Raw genomic sequence first — 13,777 nt, 5'->3', positions numbered from 1 at the left:
CCATGGGCCTGTGTGACCATGAGGGGGCAGTGTTTAATGTGTTTGCGCTTGGGGAGTTTGGCATTGGCGATTGGACCCACAATAGATACAACTCCAAGCGGTGTTTGTCTGAAAACTGAACATGGCAGCTTCTTTATGGTTGAGGGAAGAATACTGTTAGGAGGACATGTGGACAACAACTGAGAGCAGGACCTTTTCTTGAGGTTCATCGTAGGATTTAGCCTCCAGATCAACCCCCTTGCCCTCTCCCTTATCATCTACAATATTTATATTATCTGCGGATCAACCTCCTTCTCATCTTTGCTGCTTTTCATTGCGTGCTTTCTAGGGTCTGTGCAGCTTTTTTTAAAATAAGTATTCTGGTCATCACGAGGCCCAAAAGGTAATGAGACCCCCCTCCCAGAAAGAGTGCAGAAAAGAGATTTAGGAGGCTAAAAGGTATGCAGTACGGTTGCAGGAACTGGGTCAGAGGGGATATTCAGCAGGTTTGGACCGGTTCTGCAGAACCGGTAGTGGAAATTTTGAGTAGTTTGGAGAACCGGCAAATCCTACTTCTGACTGGCCCCACCAACCCCATTTCTTCTCCAGAACCGATCAAGTCTCCAAAGGGGATTACGAGACCCTGGGACATTGCAATGGTCATAAATATAAACCAATGGTCACTCATTCAAATGCAAATCACGCTAACCACGGTGGGAGGCTGAAATGGTCATAACTGTGAAAAATGGTCCTTTTTTCAGTGCTGTTTCATTTCCAAGCGGTCCCTAAGCAAACTGTTGTAAGTCGAAGACGACCTGAAGTGGAAGATTGCTACTGGCTCCTCTTTTGTGAGGCTAGGAGATACCCAGTTCTCCTAACCAGGCCATTCCTGGAGACACCTGGGATCCAGATAGCAGATAAAGGTAAAGGTTCCCCTCACACATCCATGCTAGTCATTCCTGGCTCTAGGGGCGCTGCTCATCTCCACTGCAAAGCCAAAGAGCCGCCGCTGTCCGAAGACGTCTCCGTGGCCATGTGGCCGGCATGACTTAAAACGCCTTCGAAGGCGCACAGAAGGTTCTTCCCTTCCCACCAAAGCGATCCCTATTTTTCTACTTGCATTTTTATTTTTTTTAACATGCTTTCAAAATTGCTCGGTTGGCAGAAGCTGGGACAAGTCACGGAAGCTCCCTCCAAGATGCAGCGCTAGGGATTTGAACCGCCAAACTGCCAACCTTTCTGATCAACAAGCGATCCAGCCCTTCTTCCTTTTTTTTTTTTTTAAAAAAAAATTCATTTTAGATCCGTTGCACCTTTGCCACTGCTGGGCATTGCTGGTTGCCAAAGGGCCACTGGAGCTTACTCAAGTTTGTTGCCTTTTCGCCCTTGTTAGCGGAAGGAGCTGGCAAATCTCTTGGGCCAACTCCGGTGTTGACGGCAGAGTTCCCTGCGCTCAGGCCTCCCTTTCCCCTGTGGCACTGGCACCTGCCCCTCCCCCCCCCCCCCCCTGGCAATTTGTTGCAGGGAGGAAGGCAGAGAGCTATTAAATATCTCTCCTGACATAATGATGGGCGAGAGAAGGAAAGAACACAATCCATTAGCGTCTGGCTCACCCTGCGGTAGCAGCAGCCACAGTAGCTGTGGCAACGGGAGGGAAAGAGCCTGTATCTTTAGGTAGGATGCGATGTAACTTTCTGGCTCGCCCAAAAGTGGGGACTAGCGAAGGAAGGAAGGAAGGAAGGAAGGAAGGAAAGAAGGAAGGAAGGAAAGAAGGAAGGAAGGAAGGCTGGAGAGAGGATTGATCGGGTGTCCGCTCAGGCCACTGGACCATGACAGCACGGCACAGCAAGTCCTATCCAGACACGGCGGTTGTGAGTATCCACCCAGGCTGTGAGAACAACGCCTCACTCCCTGTCCTTCGCTTGGGAGCCTCGGGTGGTCTTTCCAAAAGCTTCTGCCCTTTGCAAACCAGCTGGGGAATTCTGGGAGTTGATGTCCACAGGTCTTAAAAGCTGCCAAGGTTGGACACCTCAGGTGTAGAATGTCCCAGGGGTTGTGTGTTATTGGCTTGGGGGCTTAACTCGGGGTCTGCTCCAACAGCCTTCTCAGGTGGACAACGGTGTGAGGGAACCTGCCCGTGAAACATGTCTGAAGTGGCATTTTGGGGTGATTATCAGCCCCTCTCTTTCCTTTGGACATTCGTTCTCCCCCAAATTGCTTCCGCGGTGCTTTATCGAAGGTAGTTTATTGCAGGAACTCAGCGACAAAATCATGAAAATAGCCCTTTAGCAAAACGCGCGAACCCGAGTGTCATGTGCGTTTGTGTATGTAGATGAGCGTGATGTCTCCCTTCTTTGCCTTGTACCTGCCTTCTCAATCGAAAGCTCTTTCTGATCCCAAGTCTGATGATTTTGTTTGCGCAACACATTCAACTGAAATATTGATAAGAGCAGTGGTTGAATTGGCGTCCTCATTTTGGTTAGTTTTGATTGCATATTTCGGGTATGGTTACAAAAGTGCCGGTAGAAGAAAATATATGTAGCTAAGGGTTGAATCGGTGCTCTCTGAGTTTGGTGGTTTTCTTGCAGATGTTTCATTAACCAACTAGGTAACGTCACCAAGGCTAGAAGGGAGTCAGGTTAGAGGAGGAGGAGGAGGAGGAGGAGGAGGAGGAGGAGGAGGAGGAGTGGAGGAATGGGGGTCCCTTGGTGCTTTCTGAGCTTGTGGTTTTCTCGCAGACATTTCATTACCCAGCTAGGTAACATCATCAGTGCTAGGAGGGAGTAGGGTTGGAGGAGAAGGAGGAGGAGGAGGAATGGGGGTTACTTCCTCTCTGAGCTTGTGGTTTTCTTGCAGACATTTCATTACCCAGCTAGGTAACATCATCAGTGCTAGGAGGGAGTAGGGTTGGAGGAGAAGGAGGAGGAGGAGGAATGGGGGTTTCTTCCTCTCTGAGCTTGTGGTTTTCTTGCCGACATTTCATTACCCAACTAGGTAACATTGTCAGTGCTACGGTTCCAAAAACTGTCCGCCAGAAAACGGGGAAGGAAGGATGCAAAAAATGAAACTAGTGTTTTGCTTATACAGGAGTGACTTCCATCTTGAGTTTTTTTTTTTAATCTCCCCATGTGGACACTCCCATTATGTGTGTTGGATAAACCCAGCCTGCTGTTTATTTACATCCTGGGGGAACCAAGAAAAACTGGCTAACTAAATTAAGTCCATTGTACAAAGAGCTCATCCATTGGGGGGTAGTTTACTAATCGGGCCCCCCTGCGTGTTGTTATTAAAAGCATGGATTAATAGGATGGCGAGGGAAGCTGGGGTGTTTATGGAGGAAAAACTCCCATTTTTGACTTACTTTAGGCTAACGTTATTGTCACTTTAAATGTACCCTAATCAGCATACATTAGAATGGAATTCCGTTGCATTTTTCAACCTGGCACCCTTTGCTGGCTGAGGACACTGTTGTGAGGTTGGGACGTTAAATGGCTGCCTTTGCTAATGAAAGTGTGTGTGTGTGTGTGTGTGTGTGTGTGTGTGTGTGTGTGTGTGTGTTGTTGCATTAGCAAACCATCTTTCAGAGAGCCTCTCCAAATAGCTCAGAAAAGAAAAGCAAAATAGGAGCCGAATATAAAACCCAGCCTCATCTTCCAGAGCTGGGAGGAGCGACTGCAGCTGTTTGTGTGCAAGGATTGTTCAGAAATGGGTTTGTTTTTTTTTCTAGACCTAGTGAGTAAGCCAGTTTGCCATTGCTAAGATTGAACTGGTCCAGCTGTTATTCAGCCTGGGGCCCCAATCCAGGAAAGTGAGGCTGCGACTTCCCAAATCCTCAGCTGGCACGGTGTAGAAGGGTAAATTCCCGTGTTACCGCTCAGGAGGCGAAAAGGTTGGAAGAAGGACCAAGCAGTTTGGAATCCCTTTGTTTATATTTTTAAAACCTCTTCTTGGCCAGCTTAGGAGTGTTAAATTATAATTGGGTGTGCTATTATTATAATGCTTATAATTAGGCCCCCAGTGTTAACAGTTACAAAGATCGTAACAACAATTTTGAGTGGGCCGTTTGAAACTTTCTAACCTAGCAAGCCGTTTCGTTGCATCAAGCTGCATGCAGTGAAATTTCATTTTAATGTGTGCCGATTGGTTTATATTCAAGGTGACAGTAAAATACTCTTCTCTTCTCTTCTCTTCTCTTCTCTTCTCTTCTCTTCTCTTCTCTTCTCTTCTCTTCTCTTCTCTTCTCTTCTCTTCTCTTCTCTCCCCTATTCCCTATCCCCTATCCCCTATCCCCTATCCCCTATCCCCTATCCTATCCTACCCTATCCTATTCTATTCACCATTCCCCATTCCCTATTCCCTATTCTATTCCCTATTCCCTATATTTTATTCCTATTCCTATTCAATTCTGTTCTGTTCTATTCCATTCTATCCCCTATTCTATCCTATCCTACCCTATCCTACTCTATTCCCCATTCCCTATTCCCTATTCTATTCTATTCCCTATTCTCTATGTTTTATTCCTATTCCTATTCCTATTCCTATTCTATTCTATTCTATTCTATTCTATTCTATTCTATTCTATTCTATTCTATTCTATTCTATTCTATTCTATTCTATCCCCTATCCTACCCTACCCTATCCTACCCTATCCTATTCTATTCCCCATTCCCTATTCCCTATTCTATTCTATTCCCTATTCCCTATATTTTATTCCTATTCCTATTCAATTCTGTTCTGTTCTATTCTTTATTCCATTCTATTCTGTAGTAGCAAAACCAGCAAAATCTGGCAGGGTCTAAGCATCCCCCAAACCACTGAACAGGCTCCGCTTATTGCAGACTTCCAAGACTGGTGGTTTTCCAGACATGTTGATCAATGACTCAGCAGCCGCTGGGGATGATGGGGTTTGTTTGACTAGCGAAGAGCAAGGCTCCTGTAGATGTCCTGCTCTTTGCTGGACCTTGGAATGTACTTTGTTTACCTGGGCAGGTTTCTCTGATGGACAAGGGGTCAATTACAGGCTGGCGGTTTTGCATGGAAAAAAAGCCCTCCGTCCTCAACTTACAAAGCCAATTGCGTCCAAAATTTCTGTTGCTAAGCAAGACAGTTGTTAAGTGAATGTTGGCTCCTTTTAGACAGGGCCCAACATTGGCACAATTGTTAAATGAACCATTGCAGTTCTTCAGTGAGCAATACGGTTGCTAAGTGAATCTGGATTCTCCAGTGAAGGTCTCAAAACCCTGGGACACTGCAACTGTCATAAGTACATGCCAGTTGCCAAGCGTCTGAATTTCCATCACACGATTGTGGGAGATGCTGCAACGTTCATAAGTGTGACAAATTGTCATAAGTCACATTTTCCAGGGCCACTGTGACTTGGAACAGTCACTGCACAAAAGAATGTACCTTGAGGACTATCTGGTCATCAGCAAAGGTTGAGAAAACCTATCTGACGTTCTGCAGATTTAAGGTCACTCGGTCACTCAAAGCTTGCTGGGAACGCAGTTTGGGATACCAAGAGAAACATTGCCCAACTCTTCCCCAAATCTACACTGACAAGAAGAGACCTACTGATAATTTCCCAGACTTTTCCAGAAGTGAAAGGAATGGGAGCTTTGGGAACCAGTGGCGGGATTCAAAGAGGTTTACCACCAGTTCAGTGGACGTGGCTTGATGGGTGTGCATGTCACACACTTTGCACACACGTGCCTGACTTAGCAGCGGTTTAGGAAAGTTGTCCCAAACATTTTGGAGGTTGTGTGAGGTCACAGCAGGGGTGGGATTCAAATTTTTTAACGACCGGTTCTGTGGGCGTGGCTTAGGTGGTGGGCGTGGCTTTGTGGTCATGTGATTGGCTGGGCGTGGTCAACTCAACATCGCTCACATCGAGGCACACATCTCCTCGTCTGGCCTCTCATGACTGTGGGGATGCTGCAATAGTCATAAATGTGAAAAATGGTCATAAGTCACTTTTTTCAGTGCCATTGTAACTTTGAATGGTCACTCCACACAAGCAAAGGACCAGCAAAGGAGGGGAAAAAAACTCCAGAGATGTTCTTGAGACAGGAATTCTTGTCCTGCCAAGAATGTAATAAGGGTTAACGGAGAGGCAGTTTCTGTAAGCAACACCAGAATGTTTCCTTCCTGCCTTCCTTACAGGATTAGCCCAGTAATTTCTTCTAACAACCGGTTCTCCTAACTGCTTAGAATGTTAACAACCAGTTCTAGCGAATAGATGCAAACTGGTAGAATCCCACCCCTGGGATTCACCAAGCTCATTCACAAATCTCTCCGCTGTGTTCAGTGCCATTTTTTTTGTATCCATTTAGTCTTTCTTTCTCGTCTTCTGAAGGCTTTCCTACTGGATCTGACACAGGAAGTCGGTGGCTAAATATAGTGGTGGAATCTTGGTTATGTCCACTTTTGAGGGAAAAAAAGTGAAAAGAAGAGACGGCTTTCTCTTCCTGATGCCTTGGTCCGAGGGGTCAGATCCAGTCTGTTTCTCTTGGGCTGAACAGCAGAAGGATTCAGCCATGCCGGATTTCAGAGCTAAATCAATGCCAGCTGCTTTGGCTACAAAGTCCGTTCCTGAAACTGGCAGCTCTCATTTTTGAGAAGAATTCAAAACAATTGAAGAAAAGAGTCATCGCTCCATGTTCTTAGACAGCACATCACTTGAAGCCCATTCTTCTTTCTGGTCAAACATTTTTTGCAAGCTCCTGTAGATCTGCAGGTGCATTGAATTTCAGATAACCGATAACAGGTTAACAGAGTTAATATAAAGAAAAGGAAGGGGAAAATATCACAGTTAGAAGATTCTATTCTATATTCTGTTCTATTTTCTACTCTCCTATTCTATTCTATTCTATTCTATTCTATTCTATTCTATTCTATTCTATTCTATTCTATTCTATTCTATTCTATTCTATTCTATTCTACTCTACTCTACTCTATTCTACTCTACTCTGCTCTACTCTGCTCTGTTCTATAATTTATTCTATTCTATTCTCTATTCTACTCGACTCGACTCTGTTCTATATTCTACTCTACTCTACTCTACTCTACTCTACTCTACTCTACTCTACTCTACTCTACTCTACTCTCTTCCATTCCGTTCTGTTCCATTCCGTTCTGTTCTATTCTATTCTAATTTATGTTCATCCTTGTCCTCAATCCCCCTCACCAGCAGTTCTTCCATCCCAATGATCACAAATTCAGACACTTGGTGACTGACTCATCTTTATGACGGTTGCCATGTCCTGGGTGGGGGCAGGGGGTCAATAGGTGTGGACCTTCAGAGAGTAAGGAAGATGACCTTGATGGAAGAATCCAGAATGCCCAGATGATGTTTGGAGGTGGTTCAGTCAGACCCCGTTCCCTAATCCACGGATGTATAAGAAGGAGGTGCAACACAATCAGACGTGCAAGATCCTGTTATTACAGCCAATTTCAATTAAAAAAAGTAGTTTTAGCCTTGCCGTGGAGTTGATTTTTTGGTCTGGTCTACTTGGTGGGACTGGCAAGGACCCATCTGATGTTCATATTCAGGGGCAAACACCTATTTTGTCCAATGTTTTGTCATCTCCTCCCTCCCTTCCTCCCTACCATTCCTCCTTTCCTCCTCCTTGTTCCCTCTGTCTCTCTTTCTTCCTCCTCACATAGCAGGCAGCCAAGAGAGACAGAACTGGCTCTTGCCGGAGATCTGAGGAGATCACTGGAAAAAGGTTGCTGAAATCGGGCCAAGGACCTCACCGAGCTGTAAGGGCAGCCACTGGCCCAGCCCTCTTGCAGTGAAAGATTCACTTGGCAAATGTGCTTTTTGGCAGCGTGGAAGAAAAACCACCTCTCATATGTGGGCAGAGAATCTTCTGAGATACACCTACAGGAGTAACTGGTGTAGCCAGGGGTGGGGGGAAGGTTCTACTCGTCTGATTTACTCTCGCGATACTCTTACTGGAATCAAAATGATTTCCAGTAGTTGTTAATGTTCACTTCCAAGAAATGCAGAGATACCAGGAGGAGGCAGGCTGGGGGTGAGCAGGTAGGGAAACCTACAGGTAGTTTTCAATTTGCTTACAATATTGAGCTCAAAATGTCCACTGCTAAGCAAAGATTAGATTAGATGAACAGATTTGGAAGGGACCTTTTAGATCATCTAGTCCAGGGGTCTCCAACCTTGGCAACTTGAAGACTTGTGGTCTTCAACTCCCAGAGTTCCTCAGCCAGCTGTCCACAAGTCTTCAAGTTGCCAAGGTTGGAGACCCCTGATCTAGTTCAACCCCCCACCCAAGCAGGAGACCCTACACCATTTCTGACAGATGTCAGTCCAGTCTCTTCTTGAAAGCTTCCAGGGATGAAGCTCCCACAACTTCTGAAGGCAACTTCTGTTCCATTGGGTTGATTGTTCTCACTGTGAGAAAGTTTCTCCTTATTTCCAGGTTAAATTTCTCCTTGTTCAGTTTCCATCCATTGTTCCTTATCTGACCTTCAGGTGCCTTGGAGAATAGCTTGACCCCCTCCTCCTCTCTGTGGCAGCCCCTCAAATATTGGAAGACCGCTATCATGTCTCCCCTGGTCCTTCTCTTTACTAGACTAGCCAGGCCCAGTTCCTGCAACCGTTCGTCGTATGTTTTAGTCTCCAGTCCCCTCATCATCCTGGTTGCTCTCCTCTACACTCTTTCTAGAGTCTCAACATCTTTTTTATAGTGCGGTGACCAAAACTGGATGAAGTACTCTAGGTGTGGTCTTACTAATGCTTTACAGTGTGGTATTAGTACCTCACTTGATCTCGATTGTATGCCTCTGTTAATGCAAGGATTGCATTGGCTTTTTTGGCTGCCGCTGCACACTGTTGGCTCATCTTTCATTGGTTGTCCATTAAGACTCCTTGCTCAATGTAAATAAATAACGATCTTGAGGTGTCAAATTAGATCATTGGATACTCCACGTTTCTGTACAGTGTTTAGGATGAGGCTCATTGTCAAGAAATGACTTTGCCAGAGAAACTTTGTGAAGATATTCACAAGATGCAAGGGAAAACTGAAAGAAAGGAGGATGAAAATTCAACCGGTGCTGGGTTTCCTCTGAAGTGCGCATGGCCAGATGCACAAAAGGAATGTAGGAAGAAGCTGCAAACATTCAAACTTGGGTGGTGTAGCAATATTGACTTGAGAGTCTTCAGAACTGATGTGACAGGTTCTCTGCTTTTTTTAAAAGAGGCGTCTGCTGCAGTTTTACCAGCTTTTAAATGATTTCTTTGAAAAAACAATTTTGATAAACGGCTTTCAAATTTTGTCAGACTGTGGCTTGATTGATTGGCAGTCTAGATTTATTTATTTACTTGCTTACTTGTGAGTGCCACCCACTCAGTCTCAGTAATTCTGGCTGGCTTACCAAAACATTTAAAAAAAAACATACAAACTATAAACGATAAGCACTCACAACCCTGGCAGCAACTATAAAATAAGCCACTTTATAGACCTCATCCCTCTCTGGATCACCCAGGCCTGTTGGCAAAAGCAGATCTTTAGAGACTTTTGAAAGGTTGACAAACCTGGTGGCAATCGAAACTCTGCAGAAATCCACTCATGGAACAGAAGTTGCCTTCAGAAGTTGTGGGAGCTTCATCGCTGGAGGCTTTCAAGAAGAGACTGGACCCCCATCTGTCAGGAATGGTGTAGGGCCAGAGGTCGCCAACCTTTTGCGCCTCAGGGACCACCAAACTCATAATTTTAAATCCCAGGGATCTGGTTCTGTGGGCGCGGCCCAATTTGTGGGTGTGGCTTGGTGGTCATCTGACTGGCTGGGCATGGCTTTTATGTAAATATTATAAACATTTATATAAATATTGAATTTTTTTATGAAACAGAGCAACTTTTACCCAAAATCAGGCAAAGCAGGCAGGCAGATTGAGTTGCTCACAGAATCATTCAGTGATCTATCTATCTGCCATCAGCTACCTGAGTCTGTCACATAAAATGTGCTTGCCGTGAGTCTGCACTGAATAATAGAAGCTTCAGTCCTAAGGGAGGTTCGGCTGTGCTTAAAAGCAGAGCCGAAGATCTAAAGACTAGCTAGAAAGCAAGAAATCCAACCATTTCCTGCTTCCTAGCTAATCTAAATCTCCCGGCATAGCAGAACAGCTGATGGTCGGAAAAAGGAAAAATAGCAATTTAGCAGGCAAGGAGTGAGTGGGCGGGGAGGGTTCCCGTGGGCCATGTGGGCAGCTCAGCCTTGTGTTTCTGCGCAGCCTGGATTAATTGCTTTGGGGAGATTGATCTAGGGGTGAGATTTTTCTGCAGCCCACCAAAATTTTCTTGCGGCCCACTGGTTGGCGACCGCTGGTGTAGGGTATCTGTAAATCTGTTTAGCCCCACCCACTTGAAAAGGAGATGGGATGCTAGAGGATGGTCTTATCTCCAAGGCTACAATTTTATATCCTGGCGCTCACCACAGCTGTGGCGATTAGCATAGAAGCCAAAACCCACCCATCAGCCACAATAGGGCTTACCAAGATTGTAACAAATGTGTTGGCGGAAGGCACCAGGTGTGCTTAGGTAGGGCTGCTTAGGTAGGTGAGGAACAGCAGGCCTTGCTAAAAATAGCACCCCTTATCAGGTTCAGTGTCGAGTGATCCAGTGGCCTTGATGTGGAGCTCTCGCCTCACAGTCAGGAGGTTGTGAGTTCGATCCTAGGTAGAGGTGGACATTTCTCTCTCTGGCCACAGTGAAGAATCCATCAGCTGAATAGAACTCCGCATTGGCAAGAGGAAAGGCATCTGGCCAGTAAACACTCAATTCCATTCAGTTGTCCTGACTCCACCCCACAAGGGGTTACGGGCTCGCTAAATGACAACAATCGGGGTCAATGTCATGGATGGTCCACTAGGAATATCCAAAGGAAACCCAAACCATCATTGTGCCCCCGGTGGGCTCAATTTTTCATGCAAGGGATTTATATTTCACACACACGCACACACGCGGATAGACTGAGGAACGATCAGTTAATTAAACCTTTGGGAGTTTTGGGTCTTACTTACTTAATCGTCTAACCGTTTCTTTCTTTTCCTCTCCCAGGCTGATGCTGCGACCAGCTTCCTCCGAGCAGCACGATCAGGGAACCTGGACAAAGCTCTAGACCATCTAAGTAATGGCGTGGATATTAATACCTGCAACCAGGTAGGTCTTCCGTTGTCTTGGACTGCTCTGGTCTGCTCTGAGTAGTGGAGATTTGCGTTTGGTCCTTCATGGAACTCAGAATGGCCTCTTGATCTCATCTAGCACATGTTGAGCCAGGATGCCAATAGCAGTAGCACTTAGACTTATATACACGGTGTTGCAGTGCTTTACCGCCCTTCCTAAGGGGTTTAGAGAGACAGCCTCTTGCCTTCCCCCCAACAATCTGGGTCCTCATTTTACTAACCTCAGAAGGATGGAAGGCTGACTCAACCTTGAGCCTGGTGAGGATTGAACTGCTGGCATTTGGCAGAATTAGCTTGCTGTACTGCATGCTAACCACTGTGCCACTGTGGCTCCTCCCTTCCCTCTTTCCTTCTCCCTCCCTCCCTCCCTCCTTCCCTTCCTTCCCAATAACACTTAGATTTATATATTGCTTCACAGTGCTTTACAGCCCTCTCTAAGCAGTTTACAGAGTCAGCCTCTTGCCCCCGACAATCTGGGTCCTCATTTTACTGACCTCAGAAGGACGGAAGGCTGAGTCAACCTGGAGCCAGTCAGGATTGAACTCCTGGCAGTGGGCTGAAGTCATCCTGCAATCCTGCATTCTAACCACTTGCACCACCAGGGCTCACGATTGCAGGACTATAGAACAGCGCCCCCATTTGTAAAAGCTACAGCTTCCTCATATTTTATCACGTGAGACATTTCGTCCCATACCTTTTATTTTATTGATTTATTTCCACTGGGTACCAGATAAAATCCTGTTTCTCAGAAATGCCTGAAGCTCCAATACAGAAGAATTTCGCTGAGCCCGGAGAGAGCGCTCATTCCGTATTCTGTACAGTTAACAGCACATTGGTCAACTTGCAGTTTTGGTGAAGGTTTAGGTTTGGGGACAAAGAGCAAAGAGCCCATCATCCCCTGCAAGTTGAGAACATTTTTTTTTTGTAGAGGGGTCCCACCCTGAAATGATATCAAGTGAATCATGAATCAAGAAGGGTGTGGTATCGCCAACAAAGCCAGTACAAGTTACCATCCATTGCTTATTTTTTAATATGATGAAGGAAGGCATTAAATACAGAGTGAGGAACTCAGTTCCTTTGCCTCCACAGATTGGTCTTGTCCCCTTTGAAGCCCTTCAATCTGGGCTCCATCCCCTCCACCTCGGTGTGGTACGGGCTTTTAAATCCTGCAATTAAGCGTTGCCGAAAGAACTGCAGAGAAAGGGAGGAACCAACTGGGAGAAGAATGTAGAATAAGGACAGAGTCTGTGTCCTTGTAGTACTTCTTTAGTATTCCCTGCCGGTGCTGCTCATAAGTGAGGCTGGAGGTGGGGGATGCCTTTGCCATCAGACAGTGACTCACCTTGCTCATCCCAAATGCAGAGAACGAAACACTGGAGACACCAAGGAGTGGGTGGCCCGCCAAAGCAACTGCCTTTTTTAATTCCCCTTCCTCTCCAACCCACCGAGACTCATCCAGCCTGCTCTCTGAGCTGAAAGCAGGCAGCTTGGGACGAGAAGTAGCTGGAGCAGACAAGACAGGTGGGCAAGAACAGCCCACCTGTTCAGGTTTCATTCTGCAGGAGGCTTCCCAGACCACCTATGCCTCGGGGGAGAACTGGGAACGCAGCAGTAGTGTCCGTTGGCTTGCTACATCTTGGTCTTCCCAAAGGTCCTTTTCCCAACTGGATTTTCTTGGTTGTTTTTCTTTTGAAGATGTTTGCATCCTTTTAGAGGGTCGTTGAGGCCACTTGGAGGTTTATCTGTGTCCTCAGGGTCACCTGAGTAGTGCAAATGGTTCCCGTAGCCTGAAATTTTCCCTCTGGGAATCCCTTCCTACTCCCACATCCATTCAAAAGGTGTTCATCCCAAAATGTATAGCTAAAAATCTGTAAAGATTCTCAGTCCTCCAGTTCATTGGGTGGCTACAGGAACCAGGGTCACAGATAAACCTCCAAGTGGCCTTAACAACCCTCTAAAAAGGATGCAAACGACCCGCTGTCTGCAAGGAACACGAATCCTTCCCTTTCCTGCCATCTTGTCAGAGCTGAAGAAGCTTCTTGGGTGAGAAGTGAAATGTCTTCCAAAGAAAAAAACCAAGAAAGTCCAGTTACCTCCTGAAAAAGCATTTTTGGGACAACCATGACCTGGATGACCGAGAACCCCTACAGACTACCGCTTGGTTTGTTTTCAACCCTCAGGATCAGCATCGTGGACCAAAAAGTTCCTTCTGGTTACTCTAAGCCAGTGTTTCCAACCATTGGTTAATTTCAGATGTGTGGACTTCAACTTCAATGACTGGAGAATTCTGGGAATTAATGTCCACACCTCTGAAAATTTCCATGGATGAGAAACTCGGCTCTAATTTTCCCAATTATGTCCCCCGCAGGGCTGCAGTTTTGCATCTGGGTTTGCATGTCTTGCACAATTGTAAACCTGGTTTAAGAAAACACTCTCGCAATGCTTATGTTTTGGCTACCAACGTATCCTAACTTGATCGATGTTTATTGCAATATTCGGTATGGCAAAACGTCAATCAAGTTAGGATACCTTGGTAGCCAGCGGTGGCATCCATCATATGTAACTAGAATAATAAAATATATTTCCTAAATTCCTAGG

General features: G+C 45.8%; 1 protein-coding gene across 6 annotated transcripts in view; it reads left to right on the top strand.

Moving 5' to 3' along the window:
* The window catches only part of ANK1 (ankyrin 1), a 150,645-nt gene that overhangs the window by 57,683 nt on the left and 79,185 nt on the right, over window positions 1–13,777 (top strand). For 5 of the 6 annotated variants that reach the window (XR_015744639.1, XM_087938818.1, XM_087938820.1 and 2 more), the window contains exon 2: window positions 11,055–11,156. Coding sequence is in view for 5 of the 6 variants with exons in the window: in XM_087938818.1 (XP_087794944.1) it covers window positions 11,055–11,156 (102 nt within the window). In the remaining variant the exon portion in view is untranslated. Of the gene's footprint in view, window positions 1–1,604; window positions 1,851–11,054; window positions 11,157–13,777 lie in introns of those variants that run through there. The other variant, XM_087938821.1, reaches the window with a different exon arrangement.

The sequence above is a fragment of the Pseudonaja textilis genome, chromosome 9, assembly GCF_049901715.1.
Source record: "Pseudonaja textilis isolate UNSWEBS1 chromosome 9, rPseTex1.2, whole genome shotgun sequence".
Taxonomy (NCBI): Eukaryota; Metazoa; Chordata; class Lepidosauria; order Squamata; family Elapidae; genus Pseudonaja; species Pseudonaja textilis.
Note: the sequence above shows the minus strand (reverse complement) of the source record. Positions and strands in the feature narration are given on the sequence as shown.